The sequence below is a fragment of the Chrysemys picta genome, chromosome 17 (assembly GCF_011386835.1).
Source record: "Chrysemys picta bellii isolate R12L10 chromosome 17, ASM1138683v2, whole genome shotgun sequence".
Lineage (NCBI taxonomy): Eukaryota > Metazoa > Chordata > Testudines > Emydidae > Chrysemys > Chrysemys picta.
In genome coordinates, this window is record NC_088807.1 from 26,878,154 (window position 1) to 26,898,785 (window position 20,632).

At 58.5% G+C, this 20,632-nt stretch overlaps 2 protein-coding genes and 1 long non-coding RNA gene across 4 annotated transcripts; 2 read left to right on the forward strand and 1 right to left on the reverse strand.

Moving 5' to 3' along the window:
• Window positions 1-224: 224 nt before the first annotated feature.
• On the forward strand, window positions 225-2,371 carry LAGE3 (L antigen family member 3). Its single transcript, XM_005280130.4, has 3 exons — window positions 225-337; window positions 1,475-1,603; window positions 1,855-2,371. Exons 1-3 carry the CDS (start codon window positions 300-302, stop codon window positions 1,967-1,969), a joined length of 282 nt encoding a protein of 93 aa, XP_005280187.1. The 5' UTR covers window positions 225-299; the 3' UTR covers window positions 1,970-2,371.
• Window positions 2,372-3,983: 1,612 nt separating this feature from the next.
• On the forward strand, window positions 3,984-6,958 carry LOC135976364 (uncharacterized). The gene is made up of 3 exons (XR_010593502.1): window positions 3,984-4,118; window positions 6,105-6,183; window positions 6,823-6,958. It is a non-coding gene; the product is annotated as an uncharacterized LOC135976364 (long non-coding RNA).
• A 1,637-nt stretch (window positions 6,959-8,595) lies between these two features.
• On the reverse strand, window positions 8,596-19,606 carry LOC101941954 (dynamin-1-like protein). 2 transcript variants are annotated; one of them, XM_065571590.1, is made up of 18 exons: window positions 19,539-19,606; window positions 19,131-19,258; window positions 18,152-18,302; window positions 17,691-17,737; window positions 17,309-17,380; window positions 16,649-16,735; window positions 16,150-16,312; window positions 15,299-15,419; window positions 14,768-14,899; window positions 14,175-14,381; window positions 13,126-13,246; window positions 12,210-12,365; window positions 11,298-11,387; window positions 10,127-10,225; window positions 9,844-9,987; window positions 9,290-9,399; window positions 9,023-9,182; window positions 8,596-8,952 (listed from the first exon to the last, which is right to left on the reverse strand). In XM_065571590.1, the coding sequence occupies exons 2-18, from the start codon at window positions 19,230-19,232 to the stop codon at window positions 8,896-8,898; spliced, it is 2,019 nt and encodes a 672-aa protein (XP_065427662.1). In that variant the 5' UTR covers window positions 19,233-19,258; window positions 19,539-19,606; the 3' UTR covers window positions 8,596-8,895. The 2 variants fall into 2 exon arrangements, with proteins under 2 accessions (XP_065427662.1, XP_065427663.1); XM_065571591.1 differs by lacking the exon at window positions 19,539-19,606 and adding an exon at window positions 19,508-19,526.
• Window positions 19,607-20,632: the final 1,026 nt, after the last annotated feature.

Below are 20,632 nucleotides of genomic sequence, written 5' to 3' on the forward strand. Positions count from 1 at the left end.
GGGGTCACCTGTGTCCCAGAGGAGGTTCTGGGGCAGTGGCCCCTGCACAAAAGGAGAGGTCTCTGCCCCCTGCCAGGTGGGGGAGGTTGGGGGGCTCTGGGGTCCTGCCCGCAGTGGATGCCTGGGGCCCCGCATGAGAGGGGGGTGATGCTGGGGGGGCTCAACTGGGGGTCCCTGCAGGCGGGTCGCAGGGAGCGCGAGTTCCGGGTGGGGGGGGGGCGGGATTGACGTGTGCAAGGGCGGGGCCTGGCCGCCAAACCCCGCCCCCTGGCGGCACGTGGGGCGGAGCCGTGGCCGGGATGGAAGAAGCTGGAGCAGCTCGGGCCGGGCTGGGCTTGTATCCGGGGGGCCGTGGGCGGGCGCGGAAGGGGCTGGGAGGATTGGGGGGGGGGGCGAGGGGGCCGTGGGCGGGTGTGGGGGCGCGGAAGGCGCTGGGAGGATTTGGGGGGGGGTGAGGGGGCCGTGGGCAGGTCTGGGGGCGCGGAAGGCGCTGGGAGGATTTGGGGGGGCGAGGGGGCCGTGGGCGGGCGTGGGGGCGCGGAAGGGGCTGGGAGGATTTGGGGGGGGCGAGGGGGCCGTGGGCGGGCGTGGGGGCGCAGAAGGGGCTGGGAGGATTTGGGGGGGCGAGGGGGCCGTGGGCGGGCGTGGGGGCGCGGAAGGGGCTGGGAGGATTTGGGGGGGGCGAGGGGGCCGTGGGCGGGCGTGGGGGCGCGGAAGGGGCTGGGAGGATTTGGGGGGGCGAGGGGGCCGTGGGCAGGTCTGGGGGCGCGGAAGGCGCTGGGAGGATTTGGGGGGGGCGAGGGGGCCGTGGGCGGGCGTGGGGGCGCGGAAGGGGCTGGGAGGATTTGGGGGGGGCGAGGGGGCCGTGGGCGGGCGTGGGGGCGCAGAAGGGGCTGGGAGGATTTGGGGGGGCGAGGGGGCCGTGGGCGGGCGTGGGGGCGCGGAAGGGGCTGGGAGGATTTGGGGGGGCGAGGGGGCCGTGGGCAGGTCTGGGGGCGCGGAAGGCGCTGGGAGGATTTGGGGGGGCGAGGGGGCCGTGGGCGGGTGTGGGGGCGCGGAAGGCGCTGGGAGGATTTGAGGGGGCGAGGGGGCCGTGGGCGGGTGTGGGGGCGCGGAAGGCGCTGGGAGGATTTGGGGGAGCTAGGGGGCCGTGGGCAGGTCTGGGGGCGCAGAAGGTGCTGGGAGGATTTGGGGGAGCTAGGGGGCCGTGGGCGGGTCTGGGGGCACAAAAGGGACTGGGAGGATTTGGGGGGGGGGCGAGGGGGCCGTGGGTGGGTGTGGGGACGCAGAAGGGGCTGGGAGGATTTGGGGGGGTGAGGAGGCTTTGGGGAGATCAGGGGCCTGCGGGGTCTCTGGGGGAGGAGGATGCGGGAGGGTCTCCTCCATGCCCCATGGGACTGGCCGTGTCTCGCACCTGCCCCCCCCCAGTTTTTTCCCCACTCCCTTTTTCCTTAACCTCCCCCTCCCCTCCCAGCACCTTGAGTGTCCCATTTCCATCCCCCCTGGAGGCCCAAATCGCTCATGGCTCCCTGGCCCCCGACCCTGAGCCCCGCAAGGGGGGGATCAGCAAAGAACTGACTGTGACTGAGAACTTCCTACACGTGTGAGTGAGTCCCCCCATGGAGACCAACCCTCATTAGGGGCTGCAAGTCGGGAGTGAGTGGCACCAGCAGAGCTGGGGGCGGTCAGGGCCGGGCTAGCAGGGGCTGCAGGTCAGGAGTGAGGGGCACTGGCAGGGCTGGGGGGGGAGCCCAGGGCTGGGCTATCAGGGGCTGTGGGTCATGAGGGGTACTGTCTAAGCTGGGTTTAGGGGGACTCCCCTCCCCTTCCCCTCACCCCATATCCTCCTACCAGGTGCTGGAAAGCAGACGAGGCCCGGATCCTGCGTGTTTCCATCAGCTCCTTCCTGGACCATCTCTCCCTGGTGATACAGACCATGGAGATGTTTGGGCCACCGGTACCCCGATAGCACCTGCCCTCTGGCACCCCTGGGGAGCCAGGGGTGGGACAAGAGGCTGGGACGACATCCCCTCAGCCTCCACTGCCTTGAAGATGCTGGAGCCGGTGCTGCTGGGGGTGCAGGCCAGGCGTCAGCTGGACTGTCCTGGTCAGGGGGGACAGAGCTGGGGGATCACAGAGACGGTCCCTGCATCTGGCCAGCACCTTGGACTGGTTTCAGCTCTGAGGCTAGAAGAGCCTGGGGGAGGGGGATTTGGGGGCACAATGCTGCTGGGGGGGCTGCGGGACTCTGTGCAGGGGGCTCTGTATAGACCTCACCCATGTTGTAATAAACTGCAATAAATGGTGCCGTGGAACCCCCCGCCTCTGTCTGAATATAAACAGGAAAAAGACTCTCCCCTCCCCCTGCTGGGATCCACCCCTTGGAGTAGCCCCCACTGGAACCTCCCCCAGCACAGCCTGCTGGGATCCTCCCACAGCCAGGAACCTCCCCAGGATACCCCTCTGGGATCAACCTTCTCCCGGGACCCCCCATATACAGCCTCCCTCCCAGGAACTTTCTGTTCCCTTTGGTTAATGAGCCCTGCTGCCCCCTACGCAGCCCTCCCTGGGATCATCCTTCCACCCCACATGGGAGATGGGACCCTCCCAAAGACCCACAAACAGCATCTCCCAGAATTCACCCCTACAGCCCCCCGGACATGTGCCCCATGCTGGCAGGTGAAGGGTTAGCAGGCAGCTGAGTGGCCCAATGAGCCCATCCTGGAGAGGGGTAGAAGGCAGCTAATTAAGGATGAGCAGCAGCTGGGGAGGTGCAGGCTTGGTGGTTTGGCTCCTATAAAGGAAGAGGACGAGGGTGCACTGGCTGGAGGGCAGAGACAGAGGGTTGTGCTGGGGGCTGGACCCCCTGGTGTCTGTTCCTATACTGCTGGACAGTCCACTTCCATCAGTGCAGTCTGTCCATGCTGCGGGGTCACTCTGGCGTGGTCTGTCCCGTAGGGTTGTAGGGTGGTCCCCTGAGGGAGGGAGAAGGAATTGGGGTGACCTTAATGAAGGCGAGGCTAATTTCACAATTAATTTTATATTTTTATTTTTAAAAAAATATTTAATTACAAAAAAAATCTCCATTTTTTAGTTAAAAATATGACACCCCCCCTATTTTGCGGACGCTTCACGGGGGAACGTAGGTGGCTGCAGGGTTGGGGGCAGCTGAGTGGGGGTTTTGTTAATGCCAGGGGGGAGTAAATGCTGGAAGTGCCCCTTGTGACTCCAGCCTGCAATGTTCTGTTGCCCCCCATCCACTGGAATTGACGTCCCAACACTGAAGTGGGGCAGGCTGCACGGGGAACGCCGCCCGAGAGCTTGTATCTGAGACAGGTTTCAGAGGGATTTCGAATGCCGCTGTCCGTTTGCCGTGTGGAGTACGGGTTTCGTTATGAAGGGGATGTCCACACTTCAAACACCCTATGAGTGCAGCGTCCGCGTAGACGCTACCGGTGGGGAGGTTTCCCATCGGCATTGGGAATCCACCTCCCCGAGAGGCTGTAGCCAGGGTGATGGAAGAATTCTTCCGTCTACTTAGTGCTGTTTACACCAGGGGTGGGTCGGTGTTGCTGCATCTCTCGGGTTTTTCACACCGTAGCTGCACTGATGTAAGTTCCCAGTGCAAACCAGGCCTAGGAGATTGGCTGGTATGTGCGATACGCATGCTCGCAGTCTTCCCCCCGCTGACTGGCAGCTACTAACACCTGCCTGGGCTTGTACACACAATAGCTCTGCTGAGCGCAAGGCCTGATATTGGTCTTTCTAGAAATCTTTCCGCAAAGGCCTCATCTGCACTAGGAAGTCCATCGGTCGGGTGTGGAAAATCCAGTGTTGTCCCAAGTCCCTGTGGAGACAGCGCTAGCTGCTTAGCTCCTGCCTCTGGGGCAGTGGGTATCCTATGCGGACAGGAGTGCCAGTCCCATCGGCGCAGGGCGTGTCTACGCTGTAGGGCCAAGTATAGACAAGCCCCAGGAGTTCAGCGAAGGTGCAAAGAAAAGGGGTGCGCACCAGTCATGGTCCAGAAGCCAGGAGAGAAGAGAGGTAACTGAGTGAGCAACGGGCTGCACCTCATCGCATTTGACCTGCAGGTTGTTTGAGGACATAATCTACCCAAGGTTTGTATGTGGGGCCCATGTCTCTGAGATGGACCTGTTGGGAGCCGCCCGCACAACGGCCCAGCATGGGGTCAGCCAGGGCCACACTGATGTTTGCCGAGGTGGGGAGAGGCCCTGGACTGATGCAAAGGACTTGGGGAGAGACTCCCCACTGCTAGAACGTTCTTGGGGCTGCTCCTCTGGGCGGTGGGCGCTCGGGTGGGTTTTGAAGTAGCTGCTGATTCTTCTCTCACTAAGAGCGCTGAGGTGAGAGCTGCCACACTTCACGCCTGTGGGCAGAGATCCTAAGAGATTCCGGCCACCTAGTTAGTGGCAAGTAGAAGCCGCAAGGCTCAGTCGTTGCTGCTGTTTGGGAGCTGGCGGGAGAACCCTGCTGTTGGCTTCACGCCTCACCTGCAGCTGAACAGCGGAGTGAGAGCGGTTGCAGGGGGTAGCGTGGGAGCAGAGGAATTCACAGCTGCTGTCTCCAGGCCCTGGTGTCGTGCGACTGCATCACTCACGCCCGTGCAGACAGCACTGTCGAAGGGCAGGCTTCTCCCATCGACACAGCTGGTGCTCCCACCTCTCCAGTACTGGTCCGCAGGCTCCAGGAATTAAAGATTGTCATGTGATGAAACCTCCAGGAATCCATCCAACCAGAACTGGCCACCCTACGCTGGCCTGTCGGGGCGGCAGGGGACCTGTGATGTCAGGAGAACCCTTTTATGCTTGTGGGCTGGCTACTGCTGTCAAAGCTCTGAGCCGCAGAAGCATTAAAGGGCCCCCAGTTATAGGGGAGGTGGTGACAGAACCCCTTACTCGTCTGGGGGAGCCCACAAGTGTCAGGCTCAGGTGACTAGAAAGAAAGGCAAACTAAAGGGGAAGGGATGTGTAAATCTGTCTCTATGTGTCTTGACAGGCCTATAAGCATAGGGCTGGTGTCCATACCAAAGTATCTCAATTATTCCAGTATCTCTATTGTATTGTTTTCATAGAGCCACAGGGTTAGCAGGGACCGCAAGGGTCAGCTAGTCTAACCCCCGGACAAGATGCAAGCTTTGTTAGGTCTACGCCATCCCAGACAGCTGGCTCCAGCTGCCATTGAAAAACCTCCAGTGAAGGCTCTTCCACAACCTCCCTCGGTGTCTGTTCCACTGTCCTACTGATCTTAGTTAGGAAGTTTTCCCTGAGGTTTAATCTAAATCTGCGATGCTGTAGTTTGAACCCATTGCCTCTTGTCCTACTCTCTGTGGCCAGAGAAAATAATTTAACAACCCTGACAGTTGGGAAGTTTTTCCTAATGTCCAACCTAAACCTCCCTTGCTGCAATGTAAACCCATTGCTTCTTATCCTATCCTCAGCGATTAAGAACAGGTCTTCACCCTCCTCCTTGTAACAACCATTTATGTACTTGAAAACTGTTGTTCCCTCTCAGTCTTTTCTCCTCCTCATTAAACAAACCCAATTTTTTCAATCTTTCCTCATAGGTCGATGTTTTCTAGCCCTTGGATCAGTTTTGTTGCTCTTCTCTAGACTATAGTTGGTCTATAGTTCCCCAGCTCCCCCTTTTTAAAGATGGACACCACATTAGGCCTGTGTGAAGTGTCCATCTTTTTTGGTGAATTTGTCTGGCACTGTTCTCATAAAACTGGCCTTCTGCTGTTTTGTTAATTGATTCCCCGGTCATACATCCCAGGATCCGAATAGCTCTTTTGGCTATGTTGTCACACTGGGAGCTGATTAGCCACTTCCTCCCCCCAAGTCCTTCTCACTATCGCTGCTTCACAGGATCGAGTCCCCCAACCCGTAGGTGGGGTCAACGTTCTTTGTTCCTAGATGGATACATTTCCATTTACCTGTGTTAAAATGCATCTCATTCGCTTGCGCCCAGTTTGCCAAAGGGTCCGGGCTACTCTGTATCGGTGACCTGTCCTTTTTATTGTTTACCACTCTGCTCATTTTGTGTGATCTACAACCTGTACCAGTGATGACTTTGTTTTCTGCCAGGTTATTGATGAAAATGGTCAATAGCGTAGGCCAAGAACCAGTCCCTGAAGGATCCCACTAGAAACGCACCCACTTGAAGGTGAGTCCCTGTTTATCACATTGTGCAACCCAAGCCGGGGAAGGGAATGATCCACCAGCAGCCCAAATTCAGTGAAATTCAGGTCACGTCCACCTGAGGCATGTCATGCATACGCTAAGGAGATTGGTTCCAACGGATTTAGAGGGCAATCAGTCTGGTTTTAGGGTGATTTTTTTTTAATCCAAATGTTGTGTGGTACCAAGTCAAAGACCTTACCAAAGTCTAAGTACATGACAGCAACACGATTACTTTATCAATCAACCTTCTCATCTCATTAAAAAAAATCAAGCTCGTGTGACTGGACCTATTTTCCAGAAACCCACATTGATTGGCATTAATTATATTATCCTCCTTTAGTTCTTGATACAATCATGTTCTATGTCAGTTATCCCATTATTTTGCTTAGGGTTGATGTCAGGCTGCCAGACCTATCATTACCGAGGTTGGCCCATTTACCTTTTTTAAAATATTAGCACAACATTAGCTTTCTTTCACAGTGCTGGAACTTCCTCGGACAACTCTTTCAAAACTCTTGGCTGCAAGTTATCCATACCAACGGATTTAAAAATGTCTAACTTTTGTAGTTGCTGTTTAACATCCCCCTGAGGTACCATAGGAACTGAAAGAGTTTCATCCTAGGCTATGACTGCATCAGTGCCGGAGTCCTAAAAAAATAAGTTCCAGAACACAAAATTTCAACAAGAATACCTTGTAATTGACCCAGTGGAGCCAGAGCCTGCTGCAGCACAACCACAAGCTGCTGCTGCTGCCGCCCTTGATGGGGGTGAGTGCCCTGGGAGTGTCTGGGGGAGGCTCACAGAAACAGGGGGTGGTGGTCCCACTTTCACTGGTGACACCCGACCACTGGGTGGGGTGCTGGGGCCTGAAGAGGGGAGTGGATGGGGAAGCAGTGAGGAGGTATGAAAGGAAACATGGGAGGGCACGGAAGATTGGTGGTGGGGGTCTGTACCCTCCTTTGCCACCTGGATCCAGGTCTGGGAGTGTGGGTGGTGAGATGGGGCATGGTCCTCTGGGGAAGGGGGAGCAATGCGAGGATAGTGATAGGGGTGGTGCAGTGGGGAAGTTGAGAAAAGTCCCTTGTGAACCCCAGTTTGCAGGGATCCAGGAGGAACCAGCTGAACCCCCATTTGCTGCAGCAGGGGGTATAGGGCTGGGTCCCAACTCCAGGGCACTGGTTCATGGTGACAGGAACGTCTCTCTGCAGCTCCTGGCCAGGATTTACGGTTCTTGCTGTTCAGCTCCCTCTAGGGGTTGGTGGGCAGTCGTTCTGCCCTGCTGCTTCACCTACACTTGCCCCAAAGCTGGGGCCGCTGCAAGACATCCAGGTTTATTGGAGATGAGGTGGGCCTCGTGCCGCGGTCATCTACCATCACACAGAGAGGGACATACACCTGGCCGTATGGGGCTGTATCACCATGGTCAGAAGTACTGGAACGGCCTCCTGGAACATTTTGACACAGGGTGAGCCCTGGACTGCATCATCTGCTTTTCTTTTCCTAAATACAGAGCCTTTTCTGCATTAGTACTGACAGTTCTATCATTTCTATCTAGTAATAGAGCAATACCATTGCTAAGATTCTCTTTGTTCCTAATATGCGTTTTAAAAAATCATCTTCATGTTGTCCTTAACTGTACTGGGCATAGATTTGTTTCCTTATGCCCTTTTGCTTCCCTTATCAATTTTCTACATTTCCTAGGTTCTGGTTTATAGTAATCTTTCATGTTCTTCCATTTGTTATATATATATATATATATATACACTCTTTCCTCTCCAATCAGACCCACAACCTCCACCTCTAGCTGAGGGATGTCCAGTTCTTAAGGCACCAGGGACTATGCTGCGAACCAGACCCTCTTGCATAGTTATGATCCCTGCATTTCAGCCCGAGATGCCACCTGAAAGGTGTTGCAATGCTGTGCTGCCGTGAGTGGAATATGCTCAGAGCTGGGGGAATTTCCCATCCTTTATTCTGACATACAAAAGTAGGTGAGGCCGCTAATGCCTCGCTTTTTTTCTCCAAGGCTTGGGCCAAGAAAAGCAGCGCCACTGAACTGGTTCCCGGCTGAGAAGTAAAGTCTGGATGCAGCAAAACAAGATCTCTTCCCTGCCGAGAAGCAGCCTCTGCAGCGGGAGCAGAGCGGCAGCCCAGGTCTCCAGGGAGAGCTGCCAGTGGTGGAGGAAGCACCAGTCGTGGGTGAGATCTACGCTCCGCAACTACCAACTGTGCGCCAAGGGACAGAACAAAATGGCAGCATCGGCTGCTAACTGTGAGTAGGGAGCCAGGCTGGTGCCCATACTGCATTAGCCACTCAGTGCACCCATCATTTTCCTTCCACCTTGAAATTCTTTAGACTGCAGGTGTCACCCCAGGTAACAATCCAAGCCAGCTCTTTGCACAAACGGGTTTTATTCCGTAACACCAACCCACCATCGGAGCGGCTCAGATACACAGGCAGCAAAGAACAGGGGGAGGGTGTGTGTGGTGTCTGCCACTGTCCCTCTATCTCCCCCCTCCCCCCACCCCACACAGGGAGTAGAAACACTCAGCTTCTCTGGACACCCCCACGGGTCAGCAGGGGTGTTTGTGACACCACGTGAGGCAGGCTCTGGGCAGATAGGGGTGCCCCCCTGGAACCATGCTGGGACAGCAGAGCAGAGCCCAGGGCTTGGTTTGTAGGCACAGCCTCCCCTCACCAGAGTTGCGTCTCCCGGATCTCAGAGATGGTCTGGCTGGCTCGCTGCAAGGCCTGATGGGAGACAGAAGACATTAGTCCAGGCAGGGGGCAGAGAGACTACCCCCCACTCTCCTCCCCTCACCTGGAGCAGCCCAGCAGCCTCCTTGCGCTGCTGTGCCATGTCCTCTGACTCTGTGAGCAGCACGTCCAGCAGCTGCTGCTTGTATAGCTGCCCAACCAGCTGGCTCTGCAGATGGTCCTTGACATAGTTCACCAGGAAATGCATGACTGTCTTGGGGACGCTGTGGAGGAGGGGCAGAGGTCACAAGGGCGCCTTTCAACCCCCCGTGGTCCGTAAGGGTCCAGGAGAGGGACTGCAGCCTCACCCCCTCGTCCCCCCACATCTTACCTGTCCTGGATGCTTTTGCGCACTATGAGGAAATAGGATTTGATGAGTCTGCGGATCACCTCGCAATCCCGCTGCTCCCGCTGGCTCAGCTTCCGTGTGGCCGGCATGGGCTGTGGGAAGAGAGAGAGGGCACAGGACTTCCAGGGAAATGGGGGTCCCACCACGCAGGGCCTTCCCCCAGGGATAACAGTAGTAAGGTTATAAACCAGGCAATCTCCAGTAGCACAACGCTGGGATCACACGCAAAGGTCAGAAAATTCTCCAACAAGGAGGTGGGTTGAAGCTGAAGCTTGAAACATTGAGACTGGAAATAAGGCAGAAATTGTTAAGAGTGAAAGAATGGATTGTGGTGCATTGTCCAGCACTGGCCAGCTGTTCCCTAGCCTGGGGTGTTGCGGGGTGTATGATGATCAGGATGATCCCTGCTGGCCTTGGAAGCAAAGCAGCTCTGAAAAGGCACGAAGGGAGCCAGAGCAGCGAGGTTGGCCCAGACACAGGTCTCCTGCTGTCACTCCCCCACCATCACCTGCCTGTGTGGGGAGGGGGTAACTCACCGTGTCCAACAGATTGACAGCATGGGAGCGACTGGGGCTGGAATACATGGGGGGCTGGACGTTCCCCTTGGGCTTCTCCTCCATGCCAGCATCCTCCACTTTGTCACTCTTCCAGCGCCGGATCCCCTCCACAGGGGGGTCATTCTGTGGAGAGCAGAGACCAGCTGGCCACCAGCATGCCATGAAGGGGGGTGGGGCGACACTGGTGCCCATTGTTGGGGGGGAAGGGGGGGGGAAGAGGCTCAGTAGCGGGACATGGGGGAGGGGAGCAGAGAGGCATTACCTTGCTGCTGCTGACAGAGGCAGACACCAGCGCTGTGTCAATGAAGTCCGGGTGCTTGGTGTTGATATAGGCGAGCTCGATTGCAACCAGATTATGAACCTGCAGGGGAGAGAGATGGGATGGGAGGGGGCCCAGCATGGTGGATTAAAAACAAAAAACCCTGTGAGCTTCGAAAACAAAACAATATTTAATTTAAACTCAATAAATGTGATTTTTGTTGTGAAGCTGTTTAAAATAATATTGAGAGTATTGTAAGCTTAGCCCTTAACACAAGTTGCCAGAATTGTAATGGATTTTAATCAAAAGCAGTATGTTTGCTGCTGACATCTTAAAGAACATCAAACCGCAGAAGTCACTGGCTCAGCACTGCGAACCAGAGTTTGTTGAAAGTTAAACCAGGTTTCAATAGCAGAGAGAATACTTCCTTCATTTCAGTTTGTTCAAAGTTCAAAACCCAACTGGGAGTTGGACAAGCTGGAATCCTTGTAAAATCTCAGACTGGAAGAGGGAAACAACTAGTAGATCTTGTCCTCTTACACTTAACTTTCATTCAAAGGACATCGTGAAAGGCCTGTGTTGAATATATCAGTTAGTTTTAAATGCAAAACATGTTTTGATTGACATTTGTTCTTCTGGACCCAGAACATTTAAGGTAATTTAATTTTCTTACTTGTAATTTGTGTCAAGCTCTATTTGGATGGAAACTGGAATCCATTAAAAATGCCCAGAAACAGCATTTAATTGTTTTTATTAATTATCTAGTAAATAAAAATGCATCATTCACCATTTTCTAATATCAGAAAATTAAATTCTGAATAAATGTAGGTTCAGCTACAGAACGGTTTAAACAAATGTGTCCAGATCTAGTGTACCCGCCGGCTTTGCAGAGAGAAGCACCACACTTAGTGTAGTGTAAAGACTAGATTTAGCTGCAAATTAACATGGTTTAATGGTTATCCACCAGTGAGAATCCACCTTTTAAGTTATTTTCCTAAAAAGTACAAATGCAAAATATGATTAAAGTTGGTGATTTTTAAAGTGCATTTTCCCACTTGCTGACTTAAATCAATCTGCCCTGGGACACAGACTTCAACCCCCACACCCGTATCAGCCCTCAACCCTGCATGGATCCCAGATGTCCCATAGCAGCCCCCTCCCCCTGGGGTGTTACCATCTCGTTGGTGATGGGCAGCCTCTGCCGCAGGACACCTGTCACCACCTCCACAATCGCTTCATGCAGTTTGGGGAAGCGCAGCAGCTCCTGGGGTGGGGGAGGGGAAGAGAGGAAAGACCTTGGAAATGTTGAAACTTCAAAAGAGGGGGGGTGGGTACCTGCATGTTGTAGGTGGAGCAGGGCTGGATGATGGGGGGCTGAGGGTTTCCAGGGGGAGGGGGGGTACCTGCGTGGTGTAGGTGGAGCAGGGCTGGATGATGGGGGGGTGAGGGTTTCCAGGGGGAGGGGGGGTACCTGCGTGGTGTAGGTGGAGCAGGGCTGGATGATGGGGGAGTGAGGGTTTCCAGGGGGAGGGGGGGTACCTGCGTGGTGTAGGTGGAGCAGGGCTGGATGATGGGGGGGCTGCGGGTTTCCAGGGGGAGGGGGGGTATCTGCGTGGTGTAGGTGGAGCAGGGCTGGATGATGGGGGGGTGAGGGTTCCCGGGGGGAGGAGGGTACCTGCGTGGTGTAGGTGGAGCAGGGCTGGATGATGGGGGGGGGTGAGGGTTTCCGGGGGGAGGGGGGGTACCTGCGTGGTGTAGGTGGAGCAGGGCTGGATGATGGGGGAGTGAGGGTTTCCGGGGGGAGGAGGGGTACCTGCATGGTGTAGGTGGAGCAGGGCTGGATGATGGGGGGGGCTGAGGGTTTCCGGGGGGAGGGGGGGTACCTGCGTGGTGTAGGTGGAGCAGGGCTGGATGATGGGGGGGTGAGGGTTCCCGGGGGAGGGGGGGTACCTGCGTGGTGTAGGTGGAGCAGGGCTGGATGATGGGGGGGGTGAAGGTTCCCGGGGGAGGGGGGTACCTGTGTGGTGTAGGTGGAGCAGGGCTGGATGATGGGGGGGCCTGAGGGTTTCCAGGGGGAGGGGGGTACCTGCGTGTTGTAGGTGGAGCAGTGCTGAATGATGCGCTGCAGCTCCTCGTGCACCAGTTCAACACAGCGCAGGCTCGGATCCTCCAGACGCTTGATCTGACGTTTCACCAGCAGCTCGAAGGAGACCTCGGGCACGAAGAGGGCGGGACGGGGGCCCTTGGGGCGGGAGGCAGGGACCTCCTCAGAGCAGCGGCTTCTCCAGTGGGGATAGAGAGACACCCCCACCTGCAGTCACCACCCAGCCTCATCCCATTCTCTACTCCCCTGGGGCACAGAAAGCCAGGAGTGGGCTAGTCAGGACACAAGGGGGGAGCCAGTCCCAGGCAGCCGCAGCGAGATGGGACTGAGGGTGTCGTGGGGTGGGCACCCCCAGCCCCAGGGGTACATCCTACTCCAGGGGACTGGGGGCACATACACACGCTCTCCCCGCAGTCCACTATGGTCTGTTACCCCCAGTCATGGCTCGGTACCATCCCCAACATGGTATGTATGGGGGAGGGGTCCATAGCGTGTAGAGTCAGGCGGTATTACCCTACCATGCAGGGCTGAGGCATGGTAAGGGGCTGGCAGCCACATGGCAGGGTGCTCGGGCTCCAGCAAGGAAAGGGGGACAGAAGGGGCAGGGTGGTACAGCCAAGCCAGGGGCTAGCCTTCCGAAGCCAGCTGTTCACACGCCGCCCATGGCTTTGCAGTCTCCTCTGTATCATTAACAGCAGCTTAAGAGGACAGCGGATGGCATTTGCCGTGGTGCTGGGCAGGCCGAGGTCTCTGGTACCAAACCCTGCAGCTCGCTTCGCACTGTTTAATGTGGGACAGTGACTGGGCCATGGGAACATCTGTGGCCCATTTATTCCATCTAATTAATAGAACAGGGGCCAGTGGAGGGGGTACTGCCTGGGGGGGGAGGGTACCATACCGTGGCATTGCGAATGGCCGTCAGGATGTCCAACATCGTGAGCCCAGCCAGCGGGTCGATGGACTCCAACGTCCGGCCGAATGTCTCGTGGAAGATGTAGCACATGCGGGCACCCCCGCAGCTGGGGGGATGGCGGGGGGGGAGGGGAGAGAAGAGACACAGAAGGGTTGGGAGGGGGCATTGTGACGAAGTGGGGGGTTTTCTTGTTTTCTGTGGAGTTTCAATGGTTTGCATGCAGAGTGGGTGGGACTCAGTTTCCCTGGGTGTTACTGGTTTAACGAGGTGAGGGGAGAGGGGGAGAGGAGACGCAGCCGGTTCTGGCCAGTGGGAGGACAATGGGCTGCAGAGTGAGGACCCAGTGACCTAACCAGCCGGTTCCAGCAAGAGGACAGAAGCAGGAGAGGAGGCCCCGGTTTACGACCCTGTTTACCTGGAGAGAAGACAATGGACAGAGGCGGGGCCTGGGGCCGGTGATCTCAGATGCCCAGCTGCGAGCAGGGGGGCTCTGGGCTGGAGACGGGGAGCAGGCAGAGCCCACCTGGATGCAGGGAGACTGGGATGTGCTGTGCTGAGGGAGACCAGGCCTGAGGCCCTGAGAGTTTCCTGTGCTGGGTTCAACTCTCAATAAACCCTCCTGTTTCATGCTGGCTGAGAGTCACTCTGGTCTAGAGAACAGGGTTGCATCAACCCCTTCGGGGGTGGAGGCCCTGGGGGTCCAGAGCGAGTGGACTCCCTGAGGGGGCCCACGGCAGAGACAGACGTGCTAAGGCTCAGAGAGGTGCGGATCCAGGAGGTGGAGGGGCCTGACCCCGAGAGAGAGTGGACCCCCGAGAAGAGCTGTCTCACTAAAAGGGGCACCCCCCACGGACCGCACGGGGCCAAGAGTGAGCACGATCTGTGAGTCCGTGACAGGCATAGAAACAGTAGCCAAAGCACAGGCCCCCTTAAAATGGCCACACACCCCTGCCCCCCGACCTCTCAGCTCCCAGGTATCTGCACTGCAGTTCCTGCTCTTGAGGGGGCAGGCCCGCCTCCCCCTCAGCACTCACAGCTCTGAGGTCTCGATGTTCCGGGCCGTGCCCTCGATGGTGTGGCAATACTCGGTGGCGAACTTGGTGATGATCTGCAGCAGCGTGGCATTCTTGTCCTCGATGGGCTGCCCGTAGCTCTGCAGCACAGACTGGTACTGGGCCGTCAGCACATTCACCCGGGTTTTCAGCTCCGGCAGGCAATCCCGGATGTGGTGCATCAGCAACCTGGGGCACGGCACAGGAATGAGCCTCCCGGCCCCCAGCGCGGACAGCCAGGGCTCAGCTCCTCCGCTGGGGTGACTCCAGGGTCTCCTGCCGCCATGTGCTACCCTGCTCCTCCTGCTGCCCCACCTCTAGTGGCACTGAGTTCTGCAGGAGAATGTCAGGTCTGACACTCACCCACACCCCCCTTTCTGGTCACTTCTATTCCGTCTGCCGGGGCAGCACACACCCCTCCGCCCTTTTCCTTCTCTGCAACAGATCCCTTAACTGCACGCTCCCCAGCCCTAGTCCTCTGGCCCCGATGCCGCGCCAGTGCCCCTCGCCAGGGAGAGCAGAGCCCCCGCTGCACAGACCCTAGCCGGCACTGCTCCTCCCCAGCTGGTACCCACCGGTTGAGGGTCTTGGCCAGATGCCGGGTGCCATTGCGGTTGGCCAGCGACGGGTATCGCTTCTGCAGGAAGCCCTGCTCATCCTGCAGTGACTCCGTGATGCTCTTCCCGGTGTTGATGTCATGCTGGCTCCTGGGAGGGGCGGGACAGAGTCATTTGTCTGTCCCCCCTCCCCCTCCATTCCAGGCTGGGGGGGGGGAACATTGTGTTTGCTGCCCCCCTGCAACACCCCCAATCCCCCAAACTCCAGCACAGTGCCCCCATCCCACCACCAAAGACTTTCTTCACAGCCCACCACCCCCCAACTCCACGCACACACCTCCAAACTCCAGCCACGTCCTGCCCCTCCCACCTCTCAGCAGCCCCCCCATGCCCTACATCTCCACAGCCCTCCACCCCCCAACTCCACGCACACACCTCCAAACTCCAGCCACGGCCTGCCCCTCCCACCTCTCAGCAGCCCCCCCAGGCCCTACAGCCCCTCCACCGGCTCTATGCCGTCCCCCCCCCAACCACCACCCTCCTGCCCACCTGTTCACCACCCCAATGATGCCCAGTTTGACAGGGATGACCCGGCCCATCAGAACGTCCATGGCATCCGTCCCAGCGTCCATCAGGTCCAGCTTGGTGACCACGGCCAGTGTGCGGCGTCCTGCAGGAGGGGAGGGGTAGGGATGATCAGGCAGGCCCAGGCTACACTTACCCACCTAATGACGTAGGTCAGGGTGTGAAACCCCCCACAGCAACCTAACCCCCAGCGCAGACGCTGCTGTGCTGGCAGACCAGTGTTTCCGGCACTAGGTGGCATTCCTACAGCACCAGGAAAACCCCTCCATTGGGTACCCGCGTCTGGGCCAGCACGGCCGCTGGAGCCCCACAGCACAGCCAGGGCAGGAGGCAGACCCCCAGGAGGTTTTGGAGCAGCAGGGCACGTGATCCAGCCGACACAGACTCTGACCTAAGCCTGGCTTTTCTTCTCTAGCCTGGACCCTCCGATCCTGGACTGCAGGGGACCAACAAACAGCGGGTTTTGCTAAGGCTGCCCCGCGTCTCTCCCGGTCCCTGCTGCCTGCTGCGCTCCCGTGAGGGTGAAGTCTCTGCTAGGGACCCAAACTCCCCTGGACTGGTGGAGAGCCACAGAGAGGAACACGGGGGCTGGAGCCCAAGGGAGTTATGGGGGAACAAAGCCAGAGCCTCGCATATTAAAAGGGAGGGGCACTCCCTAAAGAGAGTCTGTGAAGGCTGCAGCACCAAACACCCAGTAAATCCACTGCATCCCCCTCACCACCTGCCTCCACTCCCACCATGCAGGGCTCACAGCCCACCAGCTCTCAGCCCCACCCATGCCCTGGGTCCCCCGGGGGAGCCCCCCACATCAGTACCATCAGGGTCAACATCCCGGGCCAGCTTGAGTGCCTCAGACGTGGCCATGTCGGTGTTGGCAGCTGTCACAGCCAGGATCAGGCAGTTCGGGTTGGAGACGTAGGATAAGATCATCTCCCGCACCTGGCCCTCAATGTCGGGGGGCTGGTCCCCCACAGGCACCTGTGGAGGGGAGAGAAGAGTGAGTGCAGGCTCCTGCCAGACAAGATACAGGCGAGCCCGGACTGCTGGGTTCTCTCCCCAGCTCTGGGATGAGAGCAGGGTCTGGTGGTTAGAGCAGGAGGGGCTGGGAGCCAGGACTCATGGTTACAGACACCAACTGACTGAGGGTCTGTAGTTGGGAAGGTCTCCCAGTGAGAACAGGAATAAGCCGGATTTTGGAAATATCCCCCTAGTGGCAGCTTTGACAGACACCCACAGTGGGGCATTACCCCTCCCCACCATCCAAGGACCCTTCCCCATCCCATCCCCCAACACCATGGGGCACCTGCCTCTCACCTTGGTGATCCCCGGTAGGTCGACCAGTGTCAGATTCAGGACGTGTGGGGAGTAGATCTTCAGATACAGGGGCTCCGGGCTGATCCCCTGCAGGGCAATAACCAGTTAAAGCAGGGGGGGCTGGGAGCCAAGACTCCTGGGTTCTCTCCCCAGCTCTGGGAGGGGAGTGGGGGCTGGTGGGTTAGAGCGGGGGGGGGGGGGGGGGGCTGGGAGCCAGGACTCCTGGGTTCTCTCCCAAGCTCTGGGAGGGGAGGGGGATCTGGTGGGGTAGAGCAGGGGGGGCTGGGAGCCAGGACTCCTGGGTTCTCCCCCCGGCTCTGGGAGGGGAGTGGGGTCTGGTGGGTTAGAGCAGGGGAGGGCGGGGGGCTGGGAGCCAGGACTCCTGGGTTCTCTCCCAAGCTCTGGGAGGGGAGTGGGGGCTGGTGGTTAGAGCGGCGGGGAGCTGGGAGCCAAGACTCCTGGGTCTCTCCCCAACTCTGGGAGGGGAGTGGGGGCTGGTGGGTTACAGTAGTGGGGGGCTGGGATCAGGACTCCTGGGTTCTCTCCCTGGCTCGGGGAGGGGAGTGGCATCTGGTGGGGTAGAGCAGGGGGGGCTGGGAGCCAGGACTCCTGGTTTCACACACAAACATTGGGGAGGTCTATGTCACAGGTGTTCATTACCTTGTTGGTTCCTGTCATCCTCTCAGTCTCAGTCTCAATCTCCTGCCGGATCTCATCAAAGTCAGTGAAGGTCTGAGAGGGGACAGAGAGGCAGGTCTGGCCCTGAGACAGGCTCCATGGCCCCTGGTGGCACTTCCCTCTGCCCAGAAGCTGACAGTACATGGAGAGGGCGCGTGCAATGACCCACAGCCAGGATGGGCAAGGGAGGCTGCCCCCCACCTCCAGCAAAGGATAGGGAAGGGTGCTGGGAATATCACCCCATTACCGCTTAACAGACAGGTCAGGAAGGGGCATCCCCCACCCCTCCAATTACCATTATTTCCCCCCAAGACCCAGACAGGGGTTGAGGGGGCCACCCCCAGATCCCGAGCAGGGCCCCTACCTTGTGCTTGCAATGCAGGAAGGTCGCCCACTCCTCAGCCTGGGTACCTGCAGGGAGAGCCAATTCAGGGTCACTCTCAGGCCCCCAGAACATGGACAGGGCTTCACGGGCCTGCGCAGCTCCACTCCAAGAAGGTCTGTTTTGGCCCCTGGCTCCCCATAGGAGCCACTGGCTTCAACCCACAGACACGGGCTCCCCAGCAGTAGGGAGAGAGGGGGTCACAGTGAGCCAGACACCTTGGGATCTCACCACCTCAGCCCTTGGGGTCTCTATCCTCAACCTCCCAGAGCTGGAAGGGGGTGGGGGGCCTCCCAGTGAATGGTACTGCAAAGCAAGGGAGAGAACCCAGGAGTCCTGGCTTCCAGCTCCCCCCCCACTCTAACCACTATACCCCACTCCCCCTAACGCCTCCTGTCACCTCAGCCCAGGGAGAGCCCACCTGCCTCCCAGCACCCCCTTACTTGTCTCCCCACTGGCTGCACGTTGCCGCTCCTCCAGCGATGGCACGTTCACCAGCTGCAGGACCAGAGGCCGCCGGGTGACAATGCCGGAGCCCCGGGGCAGGAAGTCGCAACCCACAATGCTCTCCAGAACCGAGCTCTTCCCACTGCTCTGTGATGAGGGGAGAGACGGGGTTAAGGCTGGAGGGGACAGGAGGGTGAGGGGCAGCCAGACGGGGTGGGGAGAGGGAGAAAAGGAGCCTGGAGCTTCAGAGATTAGAGGGTGTTGGGGGGGGGGGGGTCTCACCTGGACCCCGGTGGGGCAGCTGGATCCCCCCAGGGAGGGAAGGGTGGATCTGGGAGGGGGGAGGTCTGGGGTCTCACCTGGACCCCAATGGGGCAGCTGGATCCCCCCAGGGAGGGAAGGGTGGATCTGGGAGGGGGGAGGTCTGGGGTCTCACCTGGGCCCCAATGGGGCAGCTGGATCCCCCCAGGGAGGGAAGGGTGGAGCTGGGAGGCGGGGGGGGTCTCACCTGGACCCCAATGGGGCAGCTGGATCCCCCCAGGGAGGGAAGGGTGGAGCTGGGAGGGGGGAGGCGGGGGGGTCTCACCTGGACCCCAATGGGGCAGCTGGATCCCCCCAGGGAGGGAAGGGTGGAGCTGGGAGGGGGGAGGCGGGGGGGTCTCACCTGGACCCCAATGGGGCAGCTGGATCCCCCAGGGAGGGAAGGGTGGAGCTGGGAGGGGGGAGGCGGGGGGGTCTCACCTGGACCCCAATGGGGCAGCTGGATCCCCCCAGGGAGGGAAGGGTGGAGCTGGGAGGGGGGAGGCGGGGGGGTCTCACCTGGACCCCAATGGGGCAGCTGGATCCCCCAGGGAGGGAAGGGTGGAGCTGGGAGGAGGGAGGCGGGGGGGGGTCTCACCTGGACCCCAATGGGGCAGCTGGATCCCCCAGGGAGGGAAGGGTGGAGCTGGGAGGGGGGAGGCGGGGGGGTCTCACCTGGGCCCCGATCACCACGATCTGGGGCAGCTGGATCACCTCAGCCCCCACCGTGTTGAAAATCTCCTGCAGTTTGTTGATCACGGGGATCAGGGTCTCCATGGCAGGGCCGGGTTCGGGGCTCCGCCCTACAAGGGGACATGGGGCACCCCTCAAATCAACCGGCAGCAGCACAGCCCCGCAGCCAAAAATAGAACCCAGGCGTCCGGGCTCCCCCGCCCCCCACAGGCACGGAGCGGACCCAGGCGTCCGGGCTCCCCCCCGACACCCACAGGCACGGAGCGGACCCAGGCGTCCGGGCTCCCCCACCCCCCACAGGCACGGAGCGGACCCAGGCGTCCGGGCTCCCCCCCGACCCCCACAGGCACGGAGCGGACCCAGGCGTCCGGGAACGGTTCGTCCCGTTACCTGCTCTCAGGCCCCGGCTCCAGCCCCATTCACTCCCCAACCCGGAAGCACCGCCCCGCCCCTCTCCGCACCCTATTGGTCCAAGACCCCAGGAGTCCTATTGCTATTGGCGGAGGGGACATCAATCACTGCCCAACGCCCTTCCTTTAATCCCATAGCAGGAGAGTGGCTCGGCGCGAGGGCTGAGGCTGGAGAGTTATTGGCTGGTTCTCGCACCAATCAGCGGGACCATGGGCTCCGCGGCGGCCATGTTTGAAAGGGGCAACGTGAGGGCAACGTAAATGGCCATGTTTGCTAGTCTCAGAGGGGTAGCGTGTAGTCTGGATCTGTAAAGAGTCCTGTGGCACCTGGTAGACGAGCAGCGTCTGACGAAGTGGGTATTCACCCACGAAAGCTCATGTGCCACAGGACTCTGTTGCTTTTTACATGTTTGATGGGGCGGCTCAGACTAAAGGGCCGCCTGCAATGCCCCTCTGCCATGTCCATTGGCCAAACCGGAGAGTCTCTACGCAAAAGAATAAATGGACTCAAATCTGACATCAGGAATTATAACATTCAAAAACCAGCAGGAGAACACTTCAATCTCCCTGGTCACTCAATAACAGACCTAAAAGTGGCAATTCTTCAACAACAAAAATTCAAAACAGACTCCAACGTGAAACTGCAGAACTGGAATTAATTTGCAAACTGGACACCATCTAATTAGGCCTGAATAAAGACTGGGAGTGGTTGGGCCATTACAAAAGCTAAACCTAATACCCCCCATACTAATTTCCCCCTACTGTTACTCACACTTTCTTGTCAACTGTTTGAAATGGGCCACTCTCATTACCACTACAAAAGTTATTTTCAGGGCCACCCAGAGGATTCAGGGGGCCTGGGACAAAGCAATTTCGGGGGCCCCTTCCATAAAAAAAAGTTGCAATACCATAGAATACTATATTTTCGTGGGGATCCCTGTGGGCCCAGGGCCTGGAGCAAATTGTCCCATTTGCCCCCCCCCCCGCCCCCCGCCTCTGGGCGGCCCTGGTTATTTTTTCCTCCCTTGGTATCCTACTTTTAATTGAATTGTCTCATTGGACTGACCTCTCACT

Excerpts from the sequence above, each read along its gene's own strand:
- LAGE3 (XM_005280130.4), top strand. The coding sequence starts at position 300 with ATGGAAGAAGCTGGAGCAGCTCGGGCCGGGCTGGGCTT. Across the intron at positions 338-1,474 it reads GCTCGGGCCGGGCTGGGCTT|CACCTTGAGTGTCCCATTTC; the intron begins GTATCCGGGGGG and ends CTCCCCTCCCAG. Across the intron at positions 1,604-1,854 it reads ACTGAGAACTTCCTACACGT|GTGCTGGAAAGCAGACGAGG; the intron begins GTGAGTGAGTCC and ends TCCTCCTACCAG.
- LOC101941954 (XM_065571590.1), bottom strand. The coding sequence starts at position 19,232 with ATGGAGACCCTGATCCCCGTGATCAACAAACTGCAGGAGATTTTCAAC. Across the intron at positions 10,226-11,297 it reads TGCCCATCACCAACGAGATG|GTTCATAATCTGGTTGCAAT; the intron begins GTAACACCCCAG and ends TCTCCCCTGCAG. Across the intron at positions 8,953-9,022 it reads AGGCTGCTGGGCTGCTCCAG|GCCTTGCAGCGAGCCAGCCA; the intron begins GTGAGGGGAGGA and ends GTCTCCCATCAG.